We start from the raw sequence: 21,854 nt of genomic DNA on the forward strand, positions 1-21,854 counted from the left end.
AGCTGATGAGGGATCGAGATTATTGGTGCAAAAAGCAAGAGTGTCAAAAAGCCCCAATGATTTCAATCATTATAAGTGTTTGAGAAACTCTTGCAAGCAAAAAATTCGAAATTCTAAAGCTACATTCTACCGAAACTTGATCTCCTCAAAGCGATCATCAACTTCACCTTTGTGGCGTACTCTGAGGGAGATTGGGGCTGGCAAGGAGAGGCAGGTACCGACTGTTGCTCACTCGCTGGATGATCTCAATGATTTCTTCACTGACATCCCTGTAAGTTTGGACCAAGCTCGTGCTCACTTTGACTCTCTGCCTGATTGTCATCCAAATGAGGATTTCTACTTCTCCAATGTCACAGAGCAAGAGGTCTTCTTGGCTGTTCATAGAGTAAAGAGTAATGCTGTTGGTGCAGATGGTATCCCAATCAAATTTATCAAAATTATCCTTCCTCTCATCCTTCCTTTCCTCACTCATTTAATCAATACCTCACTTTTAACATCGGTTTTTCCTGATGACTGGAAGTCATCCATTGTAATCCCCTTGAACAAGATCCCTAACCCTCTCTCTCCATCTGATTACAGGCCTATTAGCTTATTGTCTGTCTTGTCAAAGGTTCTGGAAATCATTGTTCACTCCCAATTGAGCACATTCGTCCATGGCTCTGGATTGATTGGTGACTTTCAATTGGGGTTCTGCAGTGGTCATAGCACCACCTCTGCACTCCTGAGAGTAACTGACGACATCTGTAGGGCCATGGATAATAGAGAGCTAACAGTTCTAGTCCTAATAGATTTTATGAAGGCATTAGACAGTATTTTCCATCCTACTCTACTCTACAAACTCAGAAAATTAGGTTTTTCCAACTGCACTGTGGCATGAGTGAGGTCCTATCTTCGGGGTCGGTGTCAGTGTGTGAGAGTTGGGGATGCCTCTTCACGGTGGCGTGAAGTGAACAGAGGAGTTCCTCAGGGTTCGGTATTGGGTCCTCTACTGTTCAGCCTTTACATAAATGACGTGACAAGCACTCTACTTACGACTAGACATCACCTGTATGCAGACGATTTACAAATATACTGACACTGCAAGAAAAATGACTTTGGCGTCACAGTTGATGAGGTCAATGCTGACTTGACTCGTTTGGTACAGTGGACTGAGAATAATGGACTGAAAATTAACTAGACAAAAACGAAATCTATAGTGATAGGTTACTCAAGACTTTAAAACACAATTGACATATCTAGCGGACCATACATAACATTGAATAACATACAATTGGAATACAGTTATGACGTGAAAAATTTGGGACTGACAATGACAAGGACTCAAGGACTGGACCAGCCACATGACTCAGACTTGTAACAGGGTCATTGGGGGGATCATGACATTGAAGAGGATCTCTGACTTCATTCCCTCTCCAACAAAGGTTATGCTGGTCAGGACTCTGATTTTCCCAATCTTCAACTACTGTGACATTGTGACTCTTAACATGACAGTTCAACTTTTGCAGAGGATGCAGTGTGAACATAATTATTGTGTTTGCTTTATCTTCAACCTGAGACGTGACGACCATGTGACCGAATACTTTAACAGACTTGAACTCATGAAGCTGCATGAGAGTAGATCAAATCATGCTTTGTGCTTCCTGCATAAGATATTGAAAACCAAAACGCCTAAGTATCTGGCAGTGGAGTACCGTTACTTGGGTGATTTTGGCTGTGGAGGAACGCGGCATGGATCCCATCTGCTGGTTGTCCCAACACATAGGACTGTTATGTTCAATAAGTCGTTCCTTGTGACAGCCTGTAGTTTATGGAATTCTTCGCCTGCTGAGCTGAAGCTAGTTGAGGGACGTCGCCGGTTCGGCGCGGCTGTCTTGCGGTGGATCAGAGGTGGTGGACTCGGCTGGAATGCTCCCTAACCCATAATTAAAGTCTGTATGAGTGTGTGTGTGTGTGTGTGTGTGTGTGTATGTGTGGTTCCTCTCTTTCTTCATTCTTTCTCTCTTCCTTTTTCTTTTCTTTCTTTTCCCTTCTTCCCTTTCTTCTACCGGAATAATCTATGGATTTGGACTGAAAATTCTCAACTGTATTCACTTTTCTCTTCTTCCTTTTGCATAACCCCCTTTATGTACTTAAATTCGAAAGGAGTTCAAGTTTTCTCTTTTTTATTTTTATTATATTTATATATAATTATAAATAATTATAATATAATACAAAATCAAATATAATTATTATATTTATATATATTTTTATCTTGTTAATTTGTTTTCTAAGTTATTGTTTTCTTTTACTTTAGTTAATTGTTTATGATGTTTTAGTTGTAACTTAGAATTGTATGGAGGGTTAAGTTAGGCTGCACCCTAACTTATTCGCCCTCCTAGGTTTTTAATAAAGGCAGCGATTCAATTCAATTCAATTCAATCCAATTCTCTCTCTCTCTCTCTCTCTCTCTCAGGCATAATAGACTATGCCTTTATTAGGATAGAGAGAGAGAGAGAGAGAGAGAGAGAGAGAGAGAGAGAGAGAGAGAGAGAGAGAGAGAGAGTGAGTGAGGAAGAAGAAAAGAACAAGAAAAAACGAATGATGGGAGAGTGAGTGAGTGTGAGTGAGAGAGTGCAAAAGCAATACGCAAAGACAGCATGTCAGAGCCAAAGTAGCATTCGAGATGGCTGTTGCCAACATTGCGACAATAATTCCCCATGGATTCCTCCAGTTGCGCCTCGGTCTGGCTAAACTTGAGCGTCGGTCTGGCAAAACCCGCGGATCAAAGTTGCTCTCGACCAAGAGATGACCGGCGGCTAAACTCGATCTCAGCAAACCGATTTTTTAGCCGAGACCAAAGTTGCGCTAGACCAACGTTGCGCCGAGGTTAGCCAGACCCGATCTCAGCAATCGCCCCTAAGGAACTGAAGTATGTAATCTGCTTATTCACAAATTTGAAGATTTTAAGCGATTTCTAATCAGCTGGAAGAATTGAATTGAAGACCAACATAAAAATAAGCCATCATATAAATCAATTATTATTTACCAATTAACTTCAGATTTTCCAACTCATCATCTACCTATAACTAAATCAGAATACGATGAAACTAAATATGTTTCATACAATGTAAAAGTTGCTACAATGTTCGATGATTGAACATGTTTAATCACTTTTATAAGATAGAATAATGGAGTTCATGTGTGGAGAGAAGTGCCTTTTTTCGTCAACAATAGCAATGGTCTGATAGCATCACTACAGGATAGTGCATTGCTTATTATTACTATTGAAAAACTGAATTTGTTATATGATGGCATTATTCATTCATATGAATACTGAGTATGGTTACCGAGAACAACCTACCTTGGACGGACTAGGATAGAATTGATCTAACAGACTCTGAAGGACTGTGCAGACTAACTGAACAACTGACATTTCTCGAGCGAGAGGTACAGAACAAAGTGTATTTTGCTTCACATTGGAATAAAAAAATTAAAATTTTATTCAACTGGTCGATAGAAAACACGTTTGATTTTCAATTTATAAACTTCTCTTGAACATTTGTAACCGCCTTATTAGTGTTAATTGAAAAATTCTGGAAATTTTTGAAAAATTAGACAGGTAATGTGATCTATCGGCAGTTGTATGAGTCATGAGTTTTCCAAGAGTTTCCAGATTTTCCCGGGGTTTCGCAGTCAACTCGTTTCTATGTCAATAGCGATTTCACGCTTTATTTGAATGAATTGAGTCGTTTTGAAAACAGATCTGATGTGAGGGTAAGGTAGCAAGTTGCAGCCACCTTAGAGTCACAAGCACAAAATATAATTATGTGACTCACATTTATTAATATTTATTGAAGGAGTTGGTTTATGAATTTATTGTAATAATGTGGGTGTCGGTAACGTGTTAGTACATCAATAATATTTCAAAATTGAATTAAAAATAATCAATAAAAATTTGCAAGTATTCGGAAAAACTGAGTAAATCTAACAGTGAATCGACATCAAACTAAATCACTAAAAATTTTTCACTCTTTGATCTAAATAATAACATCTATAGGCCTATCAATAAATGTGATGGTTTGGGTGTTAATATTTATTTCAATGTTATCGCATGTGATATATCTGAAGCTAACTCCTTGGGAATTTATTAAAGGTTGTAAGATGATAATGTATTGAAAAGTATTGTAGTTCATAGATATTCCAGTAACCATAACATAGAAACTTTTGTTAAAAGCTCAAATCAGTTACTTGAAAACATGCCAAATCAAATCAGTGTCTGTGTTGTTGGTAATATAAATATTAATATTCATCCAACTATGGTAATCATGTGCAGGATTGATAGATGCATGTTTTACAAAGCATATGTAGATTTGGTTTTAAATCCTACGGAAACGGCATTAGGAGAGTTACAAATACGTCTGAAATACGTCAAAATCATATTTTTTCCAAACCGCCAATAATAGTTCCAATTATCGATTGTTAAATTCAATAAATGATAGTAAAACTGATTGAAGGTGTTGTTAAATCAATAACCTATGTGATGAAATGCATGATAAAATTAAAAAAGGCCCTCATAATGTAGATTGGATAAACAATTAAAAAATTTTAGAAACACATAGTATTTCATAAGTAGAGCAAAAACATTTATTACCAAGCCGTTCATTTAAATGATTACTTTACTAAATCACTATAGAATGGTGCATTACTAATTATTACTATTGAAAAAAATGAATTTGTTATATGATGGTATTATTCATTCATATGAATAATGCTTCAAAAAATGTATCCAATTACCGAAAACAACCTACCTTGGATGGACTAGGATAGAATTGATCTAACACACTCTGAAGGACTGTGCTGAATAACTTTAACCACTGACATTTCTCCAGCAAAAGGTACAAAACAAAGTGTATTCTGCTTCACATTGAACAAAAATAATTGAAAAGTTATTCAACTGGTCGATAGAAAACAGATTTGATTTTCAGTTTATAAACTTCTCTTGAACATTTGTAACCGCCTTATTAGTGTTGATTGAAAAATTCTGTAAATTTTTGAAAAATTAGACAGGTAATGTGATCTATCGGCAGTCATGAGTCATGAGTTTCCCAAGAGTTTCAAGATTTTCCCGTGGTTTCGCACAGTCAACTCGTTTCTACGTCAATAGAGATTTCGCGCCTTATTTGAATGAAAACAGATCTGATGTGAGGGTAGCAAGCTGCAGCAACCTTAGAGTCACAAGCTCAATATTATTACTCATATGAATGACTATGAAAAAAGGATTGGGTTTATGAATTCTATTCAATTACTACTCATTTATATATTCATATATGTTTATTCTTTTGTGCTGGTTTGTTTATATTTGTTTTTGTCAATTCTGTCTGTGGGGAGGGGGGAGATGTAAAGAACATATTATAGTATTCTTTATAAATATCATCTGAAGACTGAGAAGCACATGTCCCTAGTAACCATAAAATGTTTATTTTGAGTTTGTTGAAAGCAATAGTTTGGAAAGATCGTGAAGGAGATACACAGAATTTTTTGGATATTGAATATTGTTTCTTTGGTTACATATACTTAATACATATACTTGGTTACATATTAATTCAAAAGTGTCTATATTTTAATGTTTATTAAATTTTTTTTTCAAATCAATAAATATAATCTTTGGTTACAGAGCAACACATTCTGATTTATTATATCTATATATAAAGCTAACGATTTGAACTTTTGAGAGAACCATAAACCGCACACCTTTTAACCGCAAAATTGAATGAAAGGTCTTGATGTAAAGCTTCAACAGAAAACATATCTTTTTAAATAAACCCTCTCCGAATGGCAGGAACCTAATTAAAGGGCTGTATTAACTTAAAAGTTAGAGCTATGAAACTTTACCGAACTATGGTATACTTTACCGAACTTTGGAATAGCAGGACTCTACTGTAAAAAGTATTGTACATTCAAAATCTCACAATGGCAACCAAATAAAAAATAAAAAAATTGGAGCACTCAAAAGTTACTTTAGAGAAATTTGACCTTATCATTTTTGACTTGAATGCTCCTGTTTCAGATACTTTTTCCTCCAAAGCGGTAAATTCTTCTTCTAATTTCACTGGTAGTAATTCCCAAATTTTTACATCAGAAATATCTTTGAAACTATAGCTTTACTAATCTCTGACTCTGAACTTTTCTGGGTAGTCTCTAATTCCCTTAAAATTTTCCTTACTGGTATGTTAATTTTGATTTCATTGATGATGTCTGTCTGCACATTCAACTTCCATTCTGAAACAAATTCATAACAAAATCGATTAACAGATATGGTCTGGCCGGAGAATTCGAACTGTAGCGCCAAAATCCCAGACTGCAGTTCTGCCAATAGCAGGCTTGTGTTTGCGCCAGCACAGACCGTCCAGCTGTTTTGGTCTTGTCGATGTTAAAAGCCCCAGTCTGTCTTGTTTCGTCAGCCCATCTTGTTGCAAGACCAAAATTGTGTGTTTGTCATGTAATTTCGATCGGAAATTTCTTGTAAATAATTGTTTGAATGTTGTGTGTGTGAATTATGAATATAACAGCGTAAATAGTGTTGAATTGAATTAATTTGAATCAGATTTGAATTTAAAAAGAATCCAGCCTGAGCTTTGTTCAGAACATTTCTTGATCCTGCCAGGCCGGGATGAATTTAAATTTGTAATTTATTGATTAATTCACACACGCATGTTGAGAATGGTCTGATCTATGCTCAACTTAAGTTTGTTGTAGCCTTGTTCTAGAGCAAGGTTTCTTGTCAATTTTGTATTTGCCGGAAATTAAATTTATTTCAGTTAAAATTGTAATTTCCTGAAACTAGGCGCATTGTGCTCTTTTTCTCAGGAATTTGTTTGTTTGTTGGAATTTGTATTGTCCATTTTTTTTATACATGTTAGTGAAGGTTATTCACCAGCATGATTTTGTTTGTTCAATTCAACAAGTTATCGTTTGTTTGTGAGTTGTTGGAAGAACATTATCTAATCATATAGTTTTGTCTTCAGCAGTAACTTATCTTGTGAATTGATAATCAAAGTTTAACTTTGATAACTTACTAGTCGTGATTCTTCTTTTCATCTAGTTTTTGAACTCATTCTTGTTTTATTATCTGTTGTTTGTATTGTCGGGGCTGAATTGTTTTGTGTATGAGTTCAAGATGGAGGAAAAATTACAGAAACAAATCAGGGTGCATCGCGCTAAACTGGAACAATTGTATGCCAGATTGCAAAGAATTTATGAACTGTCTAAAAATGTCTCTGATCCAAAAGTTGCTGAGCAATTTTCAATCTTGTATCCTTGGGTGTCTCAGACCATTTTGGATTATGAAAAGACAGAATTAGTGGTTAATGAGTTGGAACTTGAGTTGAATAAAGATCATGTTGTAGCATTCAACGACTCACACCTAGATCTGTTTCAGTATATTGAAGTAGCGGCTAACACTCTCAAACAGAAAGAGGCGACTGATGCTATTGCTCAATCTTCGGCAGCTACAGCAGCTAGTGCACAGCCGGTCGTGTCCAAGTTGGTACTGCCTAAAATTGACCTTCCGAAATTTGATGGGAACCAGACTCAATGGTCGGTGTTTTAAGGGCACGCCACACCAAGCTCGCTACCGCGGCGGTAGCGAAGTTTTAAAAATCGCTAGCCATGTATTCAGGTTGATTGCGCCACACCGAGCTCGCTACCGCGGCGGTAGTACGGCGCACTACCACCTACGACCGCCTGCTAGGCGATTCAACAAAAGTTCGCTGAGAGGTAGTATGGCGGATAAAGCAAGCTCAGTGTGGCGCGCTCAACCTGAATACATGGCAGGCGATTCGAAGAGGTAGCGCATGCGCACCTCTACTCCTTGCAACACAATGCAACTAGTACGTCTCACCCCCCACTACTAGACTCACTACTCGGAGACTACCGCTAGCGGACGTTTTTCAGTGTGGCGTGCTCAGCCGAGAAAACTACCACCAGCGGTACTACCTCGGCGGTACTGGCGAGCTTGGTGTGACGAGTCCTTTATGAACTATTTAAGGCATTGGTACATGACAACAAGAGTTTGAACGATCAGCAGAAGGTCCAATATCTTGTAAGTAGACTTACTGGACAAGCAGCAAATATTTGTCGTCATTTGCCACCATTGGCTAACAATTATCAAATAATTTGGCAGGCATTATTGACCCGCTATAATGATCCACGGGCGCAAGTCGATGCCTATTTCAAACAAATTTTTGAATTTCGTCCAATAAAATCAGAATCAAAGGCAGGTTGTATTGCGATTTTGGATGGGTTTTGCAGTTCAATCAATGCATTGAAGAGATTGCAACTCATTGATTTGTCAGACTCGATATTCCTTTATCATGGCTTGAGATTGCTGGATCTAAGTTCTCGTAGAAATTCTGAATCGGCTGTCCGTGACAAGGCTATGCCAACTTATACCGATTATGTCAAATTAATTGACAAACAATCCCAATTGTCTGAAGTGCTCAAAACTGGGTCATCGGTTAGTAGATTGTGCAAGTTTCTTGAAAATGACTCCTTGGGATCATTATTGTTTGATTAAAGGAAAGTTTTGTTGTTTTCGTTGTCTTGATGTGGATCATTTGAGTAGAGATTGTTGTAGTAAAACTCAGTGTGCTCAATGTCAAGAATCTCATCATTCTTTATTGCACTTTTCCAGATCAAGTTCCAATGAAGGTGTTGTGTCCTCGTTGAACTCCAAGGCAGGTGGCACATCACCTATTAGTTGTTGTTCTACATCCAACGATGTAGAAAATTCGACTGTTGTGTTGTCGACCGTCACTGCACATGTTCGAGATTGTAATGATCAGCTTTGTGATGTTCATTTCTTGGTTGACACCGGGAGTCAGTGTCATTTTGTTACAGCCAAATTGTGTCGGCGTTTGAGACTACCATTCCAGCCCATGAAAACCGTTGTTCATGGATTCGGTGGTGGTACTAGTGAAGTTCGAGGTCGTACTTGTGTGTCGATTCAGTCGAAGTTGGATCCTACCATTAAGTTTTCGATAAGTGGTAGATAAAATCATCGACAAGTTGCCTTCTTGTGAAATCGACAGATCCAAACTTCATCATCTTGAAAATCTCACACTGGCTGACGACAAATTCTACCTTCCTAGTAGAATAGATGGCATCATTGGTGCGGAGTTAGTTCCTCACTTGCTACGTGGGAGTCCTAGTACAGGTGAATCGCACGAATTGATGACTGTTAATAGTGTCTTTGGTCACATTCTGATGGGGAGAGCGCCGATTCTCACTTCAACAACAAATGTGTCGAATTGTTTTACAGCCATCTGTAGTCCATTCGTTAGTAGTCCATTGTTGGATAGTTTTGTGGAACGTTTTTGGGAGTTGGAATCGTGCCCTGCACCAAGCTGTCAACTGAAACCGGAAGAGTTGGAGTGTGAGGTAAATTTTCGGAAGTCTGTACATTGTGTGAATTCTGGTCGTTTTGTTGTTGCCTTGTCATTTGCGGAGCCACCCAGCAGCTTGGGATATTCGTATGCTGTCGCCGAATGCAGACTGCTGACTTTGGAGAGACGACTAGAGCTTGACAGCAATACTTGTATTTCATATCATGAAATATTGATCAATTACCTACGTCAGGGTCACATGTCGTTTGTAGCAGATCAGACAGACCAAGGTGGTTACTACATACCGCATCACGCCATTGTGAAAGCAAGCAGCACTACCACGCCCATCTGAATTGTATTTGATGCTGGTTCCAGAACATGATCTGGTTTGTCATTGAACCAGGTTCTTCATGCTGGTCCCAAATTGCAGACTGACATTTTTGTTTTGTTAGTTAATTTTCGTTTGTTCCCAATGGCACTAACTGCCGACATTCAACAAATGTATCGACAGATATTAGTGGAGGATTCCTGCCGTCGTTATCAGCGTGTATTGTGGAGATTTTCGCCGGAGGATCCGATCAAAATTTATCAGCTCAATTGTGTTGTTTTTGGTGTTTCAAGCTCTCCATATTTGGCACTTCGCACTGTCCACCAGCTTGAAGAGGAGGATGGAAATCGTTTTCCAGCAGCCAAGGCGAGAATACCAAGAGACATGTTCATGGACAACTTAGTCACATCTGTCGCCACAGAGTCAGAGGCCGCGGAGCTGTATCGTCAGTCCAAGCAGCTGTTTGAGGGAGGAGGTTTCTCGCTCACAAAGTGGACTTCAAATTCACCATCAATGTTGGAGAAATTCTCGGAGGAAGAGAAATCGTTTTCGTACAAGGATTTCGAAGCAGACAACTCCTTGGCTATCTTGGGATTGAATTGGCAACCTAGTACTGATCTGTTTCAGTTTTCAGTCAAGAGTGGTGAGGTCGTCGCTACTAAGCGTTCTATTCTGTCAGTGATGGCTCGTATCTATGATCCACTTGGTCTCTTGTCACCGTTTACATTATTTCTAAAGTGTCTTGTCCAGAAACTGTGGAAATTAGGAGTGGATTGGGACGAGAAGCCGCCTGAGTCTATCTGCACTCTTTGGGAGAATTGTCAAAAAGAGTTGCCTCTATTGTTGAAATTTGCTGTTCCACGTCACGTTGGTTTGTTTCAGGATTCTCACATCAGTTTGATTGGTTTTTGTGATGCATCGTTGTCTGGTTATGGTGCAGTTATCTATGTGAAGTCGCAGAAGGAGAGCGAGGAGCCAAGAGTTGTATTATTGTGTTCAAAGTCCAAGGTAGTACCATCTAAAGTTGTTTCAATACCTCGTTTGGAGTTGTGTGCGGCACTCTTGTTGGCAGAACTCATGAATTCAGTAGTCACTATTATTAGTGAACGTTGTCATGTGTCTCGTATTGTCGCACTCTCTGATTCTACAGTCACCTTGTGTTGGATTAATGCTCCATCCGCGAAATGGCAAACTTTTGTTGGTAATCGCATCGCAAAAATACAGGATTCTTGTAAACAGGAGTGGATGCATGTTGCCGGAATTGAAAATCCCGCTGACTGTTTGTTTAGAGGTTTATCACCAGTTGAGCTTGTGAACTTTCCGTTGTGGCTCTCAGGTCCATCATGGATAGCAGAGGACGAATGTGATTGGCCCGTCCGAACTGAAATGGAAGAGATAGTGGATCCACCGGAGGCGAAAAAACCATCAGTGTTGACAGTCACAAAATCTCCTGATTGTAACAGCAATGCAATATATTCATTGATTGGTCATTGTTCGGATTATGGTCGTCTTTTGAGAATTGTAATTCTTGTTCTCAAATTCTTACGAATCTTACCCCAATCAGAAGAGTCAGATTTCGATGTTGCTGAAAGGTATCTATGTAAAGTGGTACAGAAGATACATTTTTCATCTGAATTTGTGCAATTAGAGAAGGGAGAGGATTGTTCTACGCGCCTATGTCGCCTGTCTCCATTCATTGATAGAGGTGTGATTCGTGTCGGCGGTCGTTTGTCTCAAGCTGGACTGGAATTTGAGACTTGTCATCAGATGATCTTACCAAAATCCGATGCTTTCGTATCGATGTTGATTGATTATCATCACAAGAAGAATTGTCATGCTGGACCTTCATTATTGTTGTCCTTGATCAGACAGAAATTCTGGATACTGTCTGCTCGCTCTATTATTCGTATTTGTGTCTTCAAGTGTAATCGTTGTTTCCATGTTCGACCTAGTAATAATGCAATTATTCCAAAAATGGGTGACCTGCCTGCTTGTCAAGTGTCAAAATGCAAACCATTTGAAAATTGTGGTGTGGATTACGCTGGTCCTCTGTGTATTACTATGACAAGACGTCGTAATCCTTGTGTTTCGAAAGCCTACATTTGTCTGTTTGTGTGTATGGCAACAAAGGCGGTACATATTGAGTTGGTATCAGATCTATCAACGCCCATGTTTTTAGCTGCGTTTCATCAATTTTTGTCACATCATGGACCCTGTCGTGTGATGTATTCCGATTGGATTGTGGTACTAATTTTGTAGGTGCCAAGGAACAGTTGCGAAAAATATCTCAACTTTTGAACTTGTCCGAGTTTCAAACCACATTGACTAGTCAACTCGCCGAACACAAAATTGATTGGAAATTCATTCCCCCTGGTTCACCGCATTTTGGAGGTCTGTGGGAGGCAAATGTCAAATCTGTAAAGTTGCATCTGTTCCGAGTAATTGGCAATCAACTTCTCACCTATGAGGAACTGAACACTGTATTGGTGCAGATTGAAGGTGTCCTGAATTCCCGCCCACTGTGTGTACTGAGTGAGGATCCGTGTGAACCGCTGGCTTTAACCCCAGCGCACTTTTTGACTCTAACACCGTTGAAATCGTTTCCCATGCGGGACGTGGACAGTGTCCCTGTGAATCGTCTCACCAGGTATGAATTGATCAGTCAACTTATTTAATCGTTCTGGAACCGATGGAGAAGAGAGTACCTGCACGAACTTCAAAGTCGTAGAAAATGGCTGAAATCACCCACTTCTATCAGTGTGGGAACAGTTGTGGTAGTAGACCAAACAAACACACCTCCATTGCAGTGGCCACTGGGTGTCATTGAACAAGTGTTTCCGGGAAGTGATGGCGAGGTTCGAGTGGCAAGTGTTCGCCTAAAAACTGGTATTTATAAAAGACCAGTAACAAAATTATATCCACTCCCAACTCAATAGTTGTTGTGCTTGTTGCATTTTTTTCTTTGTGTTGTTTTTTGGTGTTGGTGTTTTTTTGTTCTTTTTGGCATGTCTGGATTTTTTCCTTTCTGTGGTTTTTTCAGTTTTTGTAACTTGGCTGAAAAATAGTTTTTCAGAGGCGGGGGTATGGTCTGGCCAGAGAATTCGAACTGTAGCGCCAAAATCCCAGACTGCAGTTCTGCCAATAGCAGACTTGTGTATGCACCAGCGCAGACCGTCCAGCTGTTTTGGTCTTGTTGATGTTAAAAGCCCCAGTCTGTCTTGTTTCGTCAGCCCGTCTTGTTGCAAGACCAAAATTGTGTGTTTGTCATGTAATTTCGATCAGAAATTTCTTGTAAATAATTGTTTGAATGTCATGTGTGTGAATTATGAATATAACAGCGTAAATAGTGTTGAATTGAATTAATTTGAATCGGATTTGAATTTATAAAGAATCCAGTTTGAGCTTTGTTCAAAACACAGTGCATGGTCTGCAAGTTGAACGCGAAAAGACAGCCCGGAAGCCAGAACCTGTCTTATTCCCAGATTTCATCCCACCCTGAACCTGATCAAAACACCTAATAAAGGCTTCAAAGGGCAAGTAGACAAGATTGGATTAAATCTGGTGAGTTTTTGCTCTTTTTTATTGTTCATTAATGCAGAGTTTAACTGTACAAATAACCTGGCTCAAATTGAAGATTAAATTTTGCCCCTTGTTTGTATTTGATTATTTGAATAGTAAATTACAGTCCTCTGGTAGCTCTAGCCTGAGCTTTGTTCAGAACAAGATAAAACAATAATCAACTACCTAAAACTTGTAACAAAACATAAAATATGAGGGCTGCCTGACAATCTGACAAGATTACTATGTGCTTGTCGCAATATAGCGTCTGGCAATGCCTATATTGGCACAAGCCATGATGCCCCAAATTTCTGTCAGAGAGATAGTACAGTGTTATCCCAGATTTGCACAGAGTTCTGTTCTGGGTGAATCACTGTATACCCCGTAGCCTGATTTCCCTTCAATGAGAAAAATGTCCGTGTACCAGACAAGGCCACCTCTCTTGAAATACGGCCCTTCCTCAGACTTCCACTCCTCTCTAGAGCAGAATTTCAGCTCTCTGTTTCGATCACATGCTACACCAGGTTCTGTGAAGTGTTGCTCAGTAATCAATGGGTTCATCCACAATACATTTAAACTAAGATTTGCAACTTCTGAATCAGTTGTCCTCCCAACACTTATAGCCCACACTCATGATGAAGGACTTCAAGAAATGTGTGGAATATGTTCCTGATGATATTAGAGATTACTTCTATGATGAAATTCTGGCTTGGCCAACATGCAATAATGAAGACAATGATCCCCATCAGTACCTGATAGGTAATTTCAAGAGAGCTCTTATTATTATTGTTGACTTTTATAACCTCTGCCAGTACTTTTCTAAGAGGAAACCCAACTTATACTCAATGATTGCGGTGACAACCTATATCCAAATATTAATATAATTAATTAAATGGAAAAATTCATTTTTGGATAAATTATCAAAATTTTTGAACTAAAATGCTATTTGAAGAGAACATTTGATAATCATTCAATCATAATTACCGTACTAGAAATATTATTTTATGATTTGAATCAGTTTTATTAACAACAAATTAAACTTTTGAGATATAGGTTGTTTTTGAGATTAGGTTGCAATCAGTGATTCATTTGTTTTTTCAAGAGGAATTTGTAGAAGGTCGGCTACAGCAGGGAGGCACTGGCCGCCCTTTCAGCTAAATTTAATAATTTAAAAGATTCAATAATACATTTTATTATATTTTCAGTTTTTATCTCTATTTTAATAGTAAAATGTCAAGACGGATGGTATCAAGCATTTAAATCTGCCGCTGCCGCAAACCAAGCAATATAGTCCAGGCGCTGGCTTACATTGAGCATACATGAGAGAGGCAGAGAATTTGACTTCGGATTATTGTTAGGGGGTCTTTAGTGTATATGAAACTCGATGTCGTCACGTCACAGGGTGGTCGACAGCTTGGAGGGGAGGGGGGTAAGTTGTAAAAAACGCGCGTTTATAAAATCGCCTGTCCTGCAGTTACTATTCATAGTAAAGCTTTTGATTTTTTCTCAATATTATTTACACATAACTGGCTTTCAATGTGGTCCTATACATTTTTACGATAAACCGCATAGTTTTTCCGTAAAAAAATAAAATATCTCGAAAAATGTATTTTTTTATTATGGACTTTTTGTTATTTCTCGAATATTCAAGTAATTAGCCGACTTAGAGGAAAAGGCTCCCAATAAACGTTGTAGGCCGTTTCTTGCTGAATCCAATGATATATATAGTTTGAGGATTACGATCATAGATGCGGCGGTGGGAGGGGGATAAGTAGCACTGTTATGCTGCGGCGCGGTCCTCCCCCATGATTAATGCGCGTAATGGCCTGTCTATCGCATCGCTCCTACTAGTCTATGCATTCAAATTATGTATTTCAGGAACGCTATCTTATGTATTTTCGGTCGCTGAACACGATTTTTCAACTCTCAAGCCTTAATAATTGATAATTCTCATCATAATATACTAATTATGGTCAAAATTACAAACTTCATCTCATTCTGCAAGGAAACTAAGAAATGACTATTTGAAATGAACGAAACTTGGGTTTAAAGAAATATATTAGGATAGAATGAAGATAATATTCATATATGTTTATGTTCTATTGTTTTTATCTCAAATTAATTTATTGTGATGTACTGCAGGCTAAATTATATCATTAATTGCACACTGGCCACGCTTACTTGATATAGTGGTCACTTAATTTCCAAGAAATATTTGTGGAATTTCTTAGTTCTTCATGGTGGAAATGGAATTCATCATTCATTCATTATCATAATGATTATGTTTAGTATGAAAATGTTAATCTTTCGTGAATCTTCAGTTTGTGAACTTTTGAGAAATTATATCCAATATAATAATAGATATGTGTCAAATCAAAATGAAATGAAAATTTAAATATTCATCCATGTTATTTCTAACAGTATTATTATGATGATATATCACTAACTTTTGATTGATTCATCCATTATGGTATTCCCGTTTTGTAGACTGTTTATGGTAGACTGTTTTGAAATGGTAACAAGTTATTAAGTATCAAAATTTGGGATTTGAATAGTTTTAGGCCATGCCTGTTATTCATTCCCAAACATATTTATATGATTTGTAATTTTATCCACAAATTAATGAATTTATGTATTCCTGCACGTAGCTAACGTATGGATTATTCCTTTATAGATTCTTGCATGTCACATTAATAAATCTCTGCCACAGATTTAGAAATCAAGTCTCAATGGTTTGGAGAGCATATTATTGGAGTGATTCTTTTACTCTGCTGCTTCTAATATGTTCACTACCTTTGTTTGATTTTAGACCATAGACATGAAAAGCTATGTCCACCTGTATCACTCCATCTTTATTGAGAATTTTCATAACTCTTCTCATCACAAAGTTACCATAATCTTGCAGCGTATTGAAGTTTTGAAAAGTGAAGTAGGAGTTGAATCCAGGAGAGCCATGTCATCATTATGCGAATTTGTCAACGATATTTCGGGATTTAGTCAAATCCACAACTAGTTTCACTTACAATTTTATGGGCCAAGATTAAGAGTTTTTTTTCAAATATCCATCAGATGTTGACAGAGATTGCGGTTATTGTAGAAATGCATGCTGCACTAAAACTTCAATGCTGAATTATCTTTAAACAGCTACCTAGTAAAAATACAGAGATCAGATCTTTTTGTTCTAGAATTAACTAAGACTAGGATTTTTGTTTGATTGCATCGTGGAGAATGAAAGAACTCTTTTTCTTTTTATAGGTGAGAATACACTTTTACAATTTGCCACAACTATGTTCAGATAAAAATCGTTGGAGACCGAATAACTATTTCTTTCTATACGTTCAAAAGAGAATCACACACTTCTTCACTTGCCTCCAGACCATTGAAAAAATTATGCAGATTCTGTTGTCCATCAGAGTCTTGAAGAAAAAATGTTATGTTCTCTTGAGAAGATTATGCTTCTGGAAATCATTCTCACCTCTCATTATTCTTGTTTTACTTCATTAGATGACTTTCTTCACAATCTCCAGTGATATCCATAATAATGTCAACATACTTGAACAGAATATCTTTGATGGAAGATTTATTTATATCGTAGCAGCCATTTTAGGAAAGCCTTTGAAGAACTAGCTATTCCAATCACTCAGTTTTGGATGATCGAATGAGGGTTTGCTCCAAAGCATGATCGGTTGTCACATTTATTAAATTTTCAAGGTTTCATTTGACAGAGAGTCAATGTATTGACTGTATAGATCTAATGTTTCCTTATTGGAAATTATTTTCTACTTCTATGGGTATTTTCCATGTTTTCTAGATATAACACAGACTTTATAACATAGTTTGTGTGATTGAATGAAAAAAGTATAGGATCTTTTCTCGTACAGTTTCTATGTGCAGTACCAGAGTCCTTCCTTATGAGCATGAATACAATTTAAGATAATTTAAGCTAAGTTACAATAATCAGTCATAAATTTCAAGTAGTCATTGATTTTGATTCTAAAAAACTCCACAATTAGCTCCTGACTTCTTTCAAATATACTTTGACAATCTCTCATATTTGAACCGTTCATGAGTACTTGTAGTTGTTTCATTGAATTGATTGCTTGCTCTCACACCTTAATTATACTGATCTCCCTTCAATAGATTTCCAACAGTATTCTCTCCAGATATTTCAAATTCAACAAAGATATCTCTCATTCCACTTTCATTCAAGTACCACCCCAAGACAATCAGTCAAACTCAGCCAGATGAAAAGTATCTATTCGTAGATATAAGTTACAGAAATCAGTTGATAAAGCTGCGTTTACACCGAAGTTATTAACAAAATGTTAATAACAAAGTTATTAACAAAATGTTAATAACTTAAATCTTTATAGATTCTATTAGATTGAATGTTAATAACTTAATCTCTATAGATTCTATTAGATTGAACGGAACTTGGCAAACACATATGTCCATCATATGTATGATAAGTTATGTTCAATCTAATAGAATCTATAAAGATTAAGTTATATCAACATCTCCTTAATAACTTTGGTGTAAACGCAGCTTTAGAGTTGTATCTCCTTTGTAATCAAATATTTAGACATATCACATGGGAGTAATTGGCATTATTTGTGCTTCAACTGTAAATTTATATAAAGGAAATATTTTACTCCTGTTACACGGTGCTCTATATGGGGTAGCCTATATTATTTGTTTAACTTACTCCATTACTTGACTTTCGCAATTCCAACATGATCATTGAACTAAATCGAATAATTATTCTCTCCTAATGGAATATCAGTTTTTTATCGACTGAGAAACACATTAGGATTCCTAACAGGATGGTTTATCATTACAATGTAATCATAAATAATGATAATGAGATGAAGTTTGTAATTTTGACCATAATTAGTATATTATGATGAGAATTATCAATTATTAAGGCTTGAGAGTTGAAAAATCGTGTTCAGCGACCGAAAATACATAAGATAGCGTTCCTGAAATACATAATTTGAATGCATAGACTAGTAGGAGCGATGCGATAGACAGGCCATTACGCGCATTAATCATGGGGGAGGACCGCGCCGCAGCATAACAGTGCTACTTATCCCCCTCCCACCGCCGCATCTATGATCGTAATCCTCAAACTATATATATCATTGGATTCAGCAAGAAACGGCCTACAACGTTTATTGGGAGCCTTTTCCTCTAAGTCGGCTAATTACTTGAATATTCGAGAAATAACAAAAAGTCCATAATAAAAAATACATTTTTCGAGATATTTTATTTTTTTACGGAAAAACTATGCGGTTTATCGTAAAAATGTATAGGACCACATTGAAAGCCAGTTATGTGTAAATAATATTGAGAAAAAATCAAAAGCTTTACTATGAATAGTAACTGCAGGACAGGCGATTTTATAAACGCGCGTTTTTTACAACTTACCCCCCTCTCCTCCAAGCTGTCGACCACCCTGGGACGTGACGACATCGAGTTTCATATACACTAAAGACCCCCTAACAATAATCAGAAGTCAAATTCTCTGCCTCTCTCATGTATGCTCAATGTAAGCCAGTGCCTGGACTAATAAGATTGGTCAGGTCACGATTGCTGACCCGGTCGAGAAAAATCAAAGATGGCGACCGGGTTATGAACTGTCAAAAGCTCCCAAGGAACACAGGTCAGCTAGCTCGGGTCACCCGAGTCAGTGGATCAGTGTATCCCTGAAGACAACCGATGTTTGATTAGTGCAGCAAAATATTGACCGCCCACCGAGCATAGTTTTCGCGGATTTTTCTAACCTAAAATTTTCAATGCAAATTCGTAGTTTCCTGTTCTATGTTCACTGTTCAGTCGAAACTCACAAAGGATTGTGTTGAATAAATTTCAGTGGTGAATATTCGTATTTATTTTTATAATAACACATTAAAGTTGAAGGCTATGTAATTTCCATTGAATCAAGGAATCATTGAGCTTCAATGAATGGTGAGTGAATCTCATTAATTTATTTGAAAATGTTATCAAAATTTTCTGATATAAATGACTTTCAACTATATCAATCTACATAATTCTAGAACCTGTTTGACTTCTTAGTGACAAAAACGTTTAAATTTATGTGACGCTTCAGTGGTTACTAATTCGATCCAATTTAAAATAGGTAGGCCCTAGTGTCTAGGAAATGATAGACTATTTTAAATAAATTACAGAACCATTCAATGGAACCAGCAGTTTAATTGACGGGTGTCATGGATTTCTTCCCATATTTCTTAAGTCACTTTCAGTCAAACTTTTGAGCAGCACTGACATTTATCGGAATTTGAGGCGTAGTTCTGAAAAGAAAACATCTTCAAATTAAATCCATCTACCTTTGGTAACATTACTTTACTAAAAATAACATACTTACCATGATAAAATATGAGTTTTCAAATATTAATATTGAAATCTAGTATCTTATCTGGTGTAATCTCCTTAACCTTAATGGACAAATTTCAAATAAAATCAAATTAATTTAAGAAATAAGAAAGACAATTTGCAGATCAGAGACCGACCCATCGATTGGAAAATAATTTAAGTATTTTGTAAATGAGCAAGAATTGATATAACATTTGATAACAAGGAGACAATAAATACTAATTGAATAGACTTTGAAATCAAGCTATCACATAGAATAAATAAATATTGTTGGCTACCGATGGAACTTTATTCAATGTGCTCTTTGCCTTTCGCCTGTTATGAGAATTAGTAACTCAATAACCCCATTATTTCAGTAAAAAGTAAAAATAGATATAATGGCACCAAAACAGTACGGTAGTTCATGGCATAAGTAAACAGAACGAAGGATTAAATTTATTATTGTGGAAAACATCAATTTTCAACAGAAAATTCAAATAGCCTATATTGAAGAATATGCCTATACTAGAATAGCATAAACTTAATTATACTCAATAATAATAAATGAATAATACTTCATAATTTCACTCAATTAAAATATAACATCAAAAATGATAATCATTGAAAACGACTAACACATTTTTTCTTTGAAAAATCCTTCAATAATATCTATTATCTGTGAAAACAGAGATTGTCAGTGGTTCCTGATAACAGTTGATATTATTATTAATAATAGTGGGCTAATCAATTCTGTAGAATGATTTAAATATCATACTTAATAAGTGTTCGGTCTTGGCAAACTTTTAGGAGAATTGCTCAAAAGTTCATAGATTTACCAAACGAAATTAAAATGGAAATCACACCTAAACTGCAGTAGAAATGCCAGTAATCATGGATAAAACGTATACTAATTGAACAGACATTAGTAATCCTGGTTTCATGCATTATTTGAGAAATATAATTTTATTTTTTAAAGTTATTGGCTATATCGTCTAGGAAAAATTTCTACTTCATCAACTTAAGATTTTCCAACTCCATTTTTTCTAAATGAGAATATGAATATGATGGAGCTTCATCTTAGTTTCATAAATAGGAAAAGTTGCGTTTATGTTAGAACATGTTGGTAAATGTTTGATCATCTTCATTTTTGAAAAATAAAAATATTAAACATGTGGACATAAGAAAACGGGCTCTTCTTCACCTTACGCCATAGTTTCACAAGAAATAGCATCAATAGCATCATCTCTGAAATAGAGAAAGAGAAGTTGGTTGGAGAATCAACTTGCGCGAATTCATTAAAAGTTAGATATTTTTATATTCAAAACTAGGCGTTCAGCCTCTAATCATCTGATCTTGACACCATAATCGTCTTCTAACAAGGAAGCGCTAGCGTTCGAACTTCTGATCCCGTTGAAGGGGATCAACAGATAAGGGTTATCATCCCCTTATAGGCGATAAACAGAAATTAAATACTATTAGCTTTATTTTATTAGATTATTGCATTATTAAAACGAATAATGCTACAAAAAAGGTCGAAATTGCATAACATAAATACAGCCTATATTGCCTAATAAGAACACTTTTGTGACACTGCAGGACTGCTCGGACTAATTGAACCTCTAAATTCACTGTTCTCTAGCGAGAGTCACAAAATATTGAACTATGTTTCAATTTAGAAACGAGTAATGAGCAAATTTCTGGAATATTAATGTACTAGACTACTTGAAGGAAAACACATTGATTTCCAGTTTACGAGCTTGAATTAATCATTTATCAATAAACTTCAGATTTTCCAATTTATCTATATCTAAAAGACTAAGTCCTGATTGACTAAAATCACACCACAGCCCAAACTACTGAGCCTACAAACTTCAAACTTTGCACTTGTGTTTATGATAGCCTCGAAGTAACCATTAAGGAAGGATTTTGAAAACTTTGCCCTTCTGAGGGAGCTGGAGCCCATAAGTTTGTTGTACTCTTAAACCTCTATACGGCCAGTTGCAAGAAAGAAAATTAAAGTTGATCCCGTTAAAATGACGTCATGTTACGGAGCTGAATAGGGAAGTTACTGTACAGGCTCCGTTAATTGACGTCATCTTATTTTATTTATTTTTATTTTATTTATTTGTTGATACAATATTATAAAATCATATGAATATGATAAGGAAAGAACAACAGGCATAGCAGCCCAAAACCTATTCTGTTTCCAAATTTGGATAAATAATAACATGTCC

The 21,854-nt window shown here is 36.7% G+C and overlaps 1 protein-coding gene across 11 annotated transcripts in view; it reads right to left on the reverse strand.

Annotated features, from left to right (window-relative positions):
* Positions 1–5,291: 5,291 nt before the first annotated feature.
* LOC111050892 overlaps positions 5,292–21,854 on the reverse strand; it is a 43,752-nt gene continuing 27,189 nt past the window's right edge. For 6 of the 11 annotated variants that reach the window (XR_002606075.2, XR_005573319.1, XR_005573318.1 and 3 more), the window contains one exon: positions 19,124–19,559. Coding sequence is in view for 4 of the 11 variants with exons in the window: in XM_022337272.2 (XP_022192964.1) it covers positions 19,537–19,559 (23 nt within the window). In the remaining 7 variants the exon portion in view is untranslated. Of the gene's footprint in view, positions 6,259–19,123; positions 19,560–20,821; positions 20,866–21,854 lie in introns of those variants that run through there. The other 5 variants (XR_005573317.1, XM_022337271.2, XM_039443119.1 and 2 more) reach the window with 2 other exon arrangements.

The sequence above is a fragment of the Nilaparvata lugens genome, chromosome X (assembly GCF_014356525.2).
Source record: "Nilaparvata lugens isolate BPH chromosome X, ASM1435652v1, whole genome shotgun sequence".
NCBI classification, from domain to species: Eukaryota; Metazoa; Arthropoda; class Insecta; order Hemiptera; family Delphacidae; genus Nilaparvata; species Nilaparvata lugens.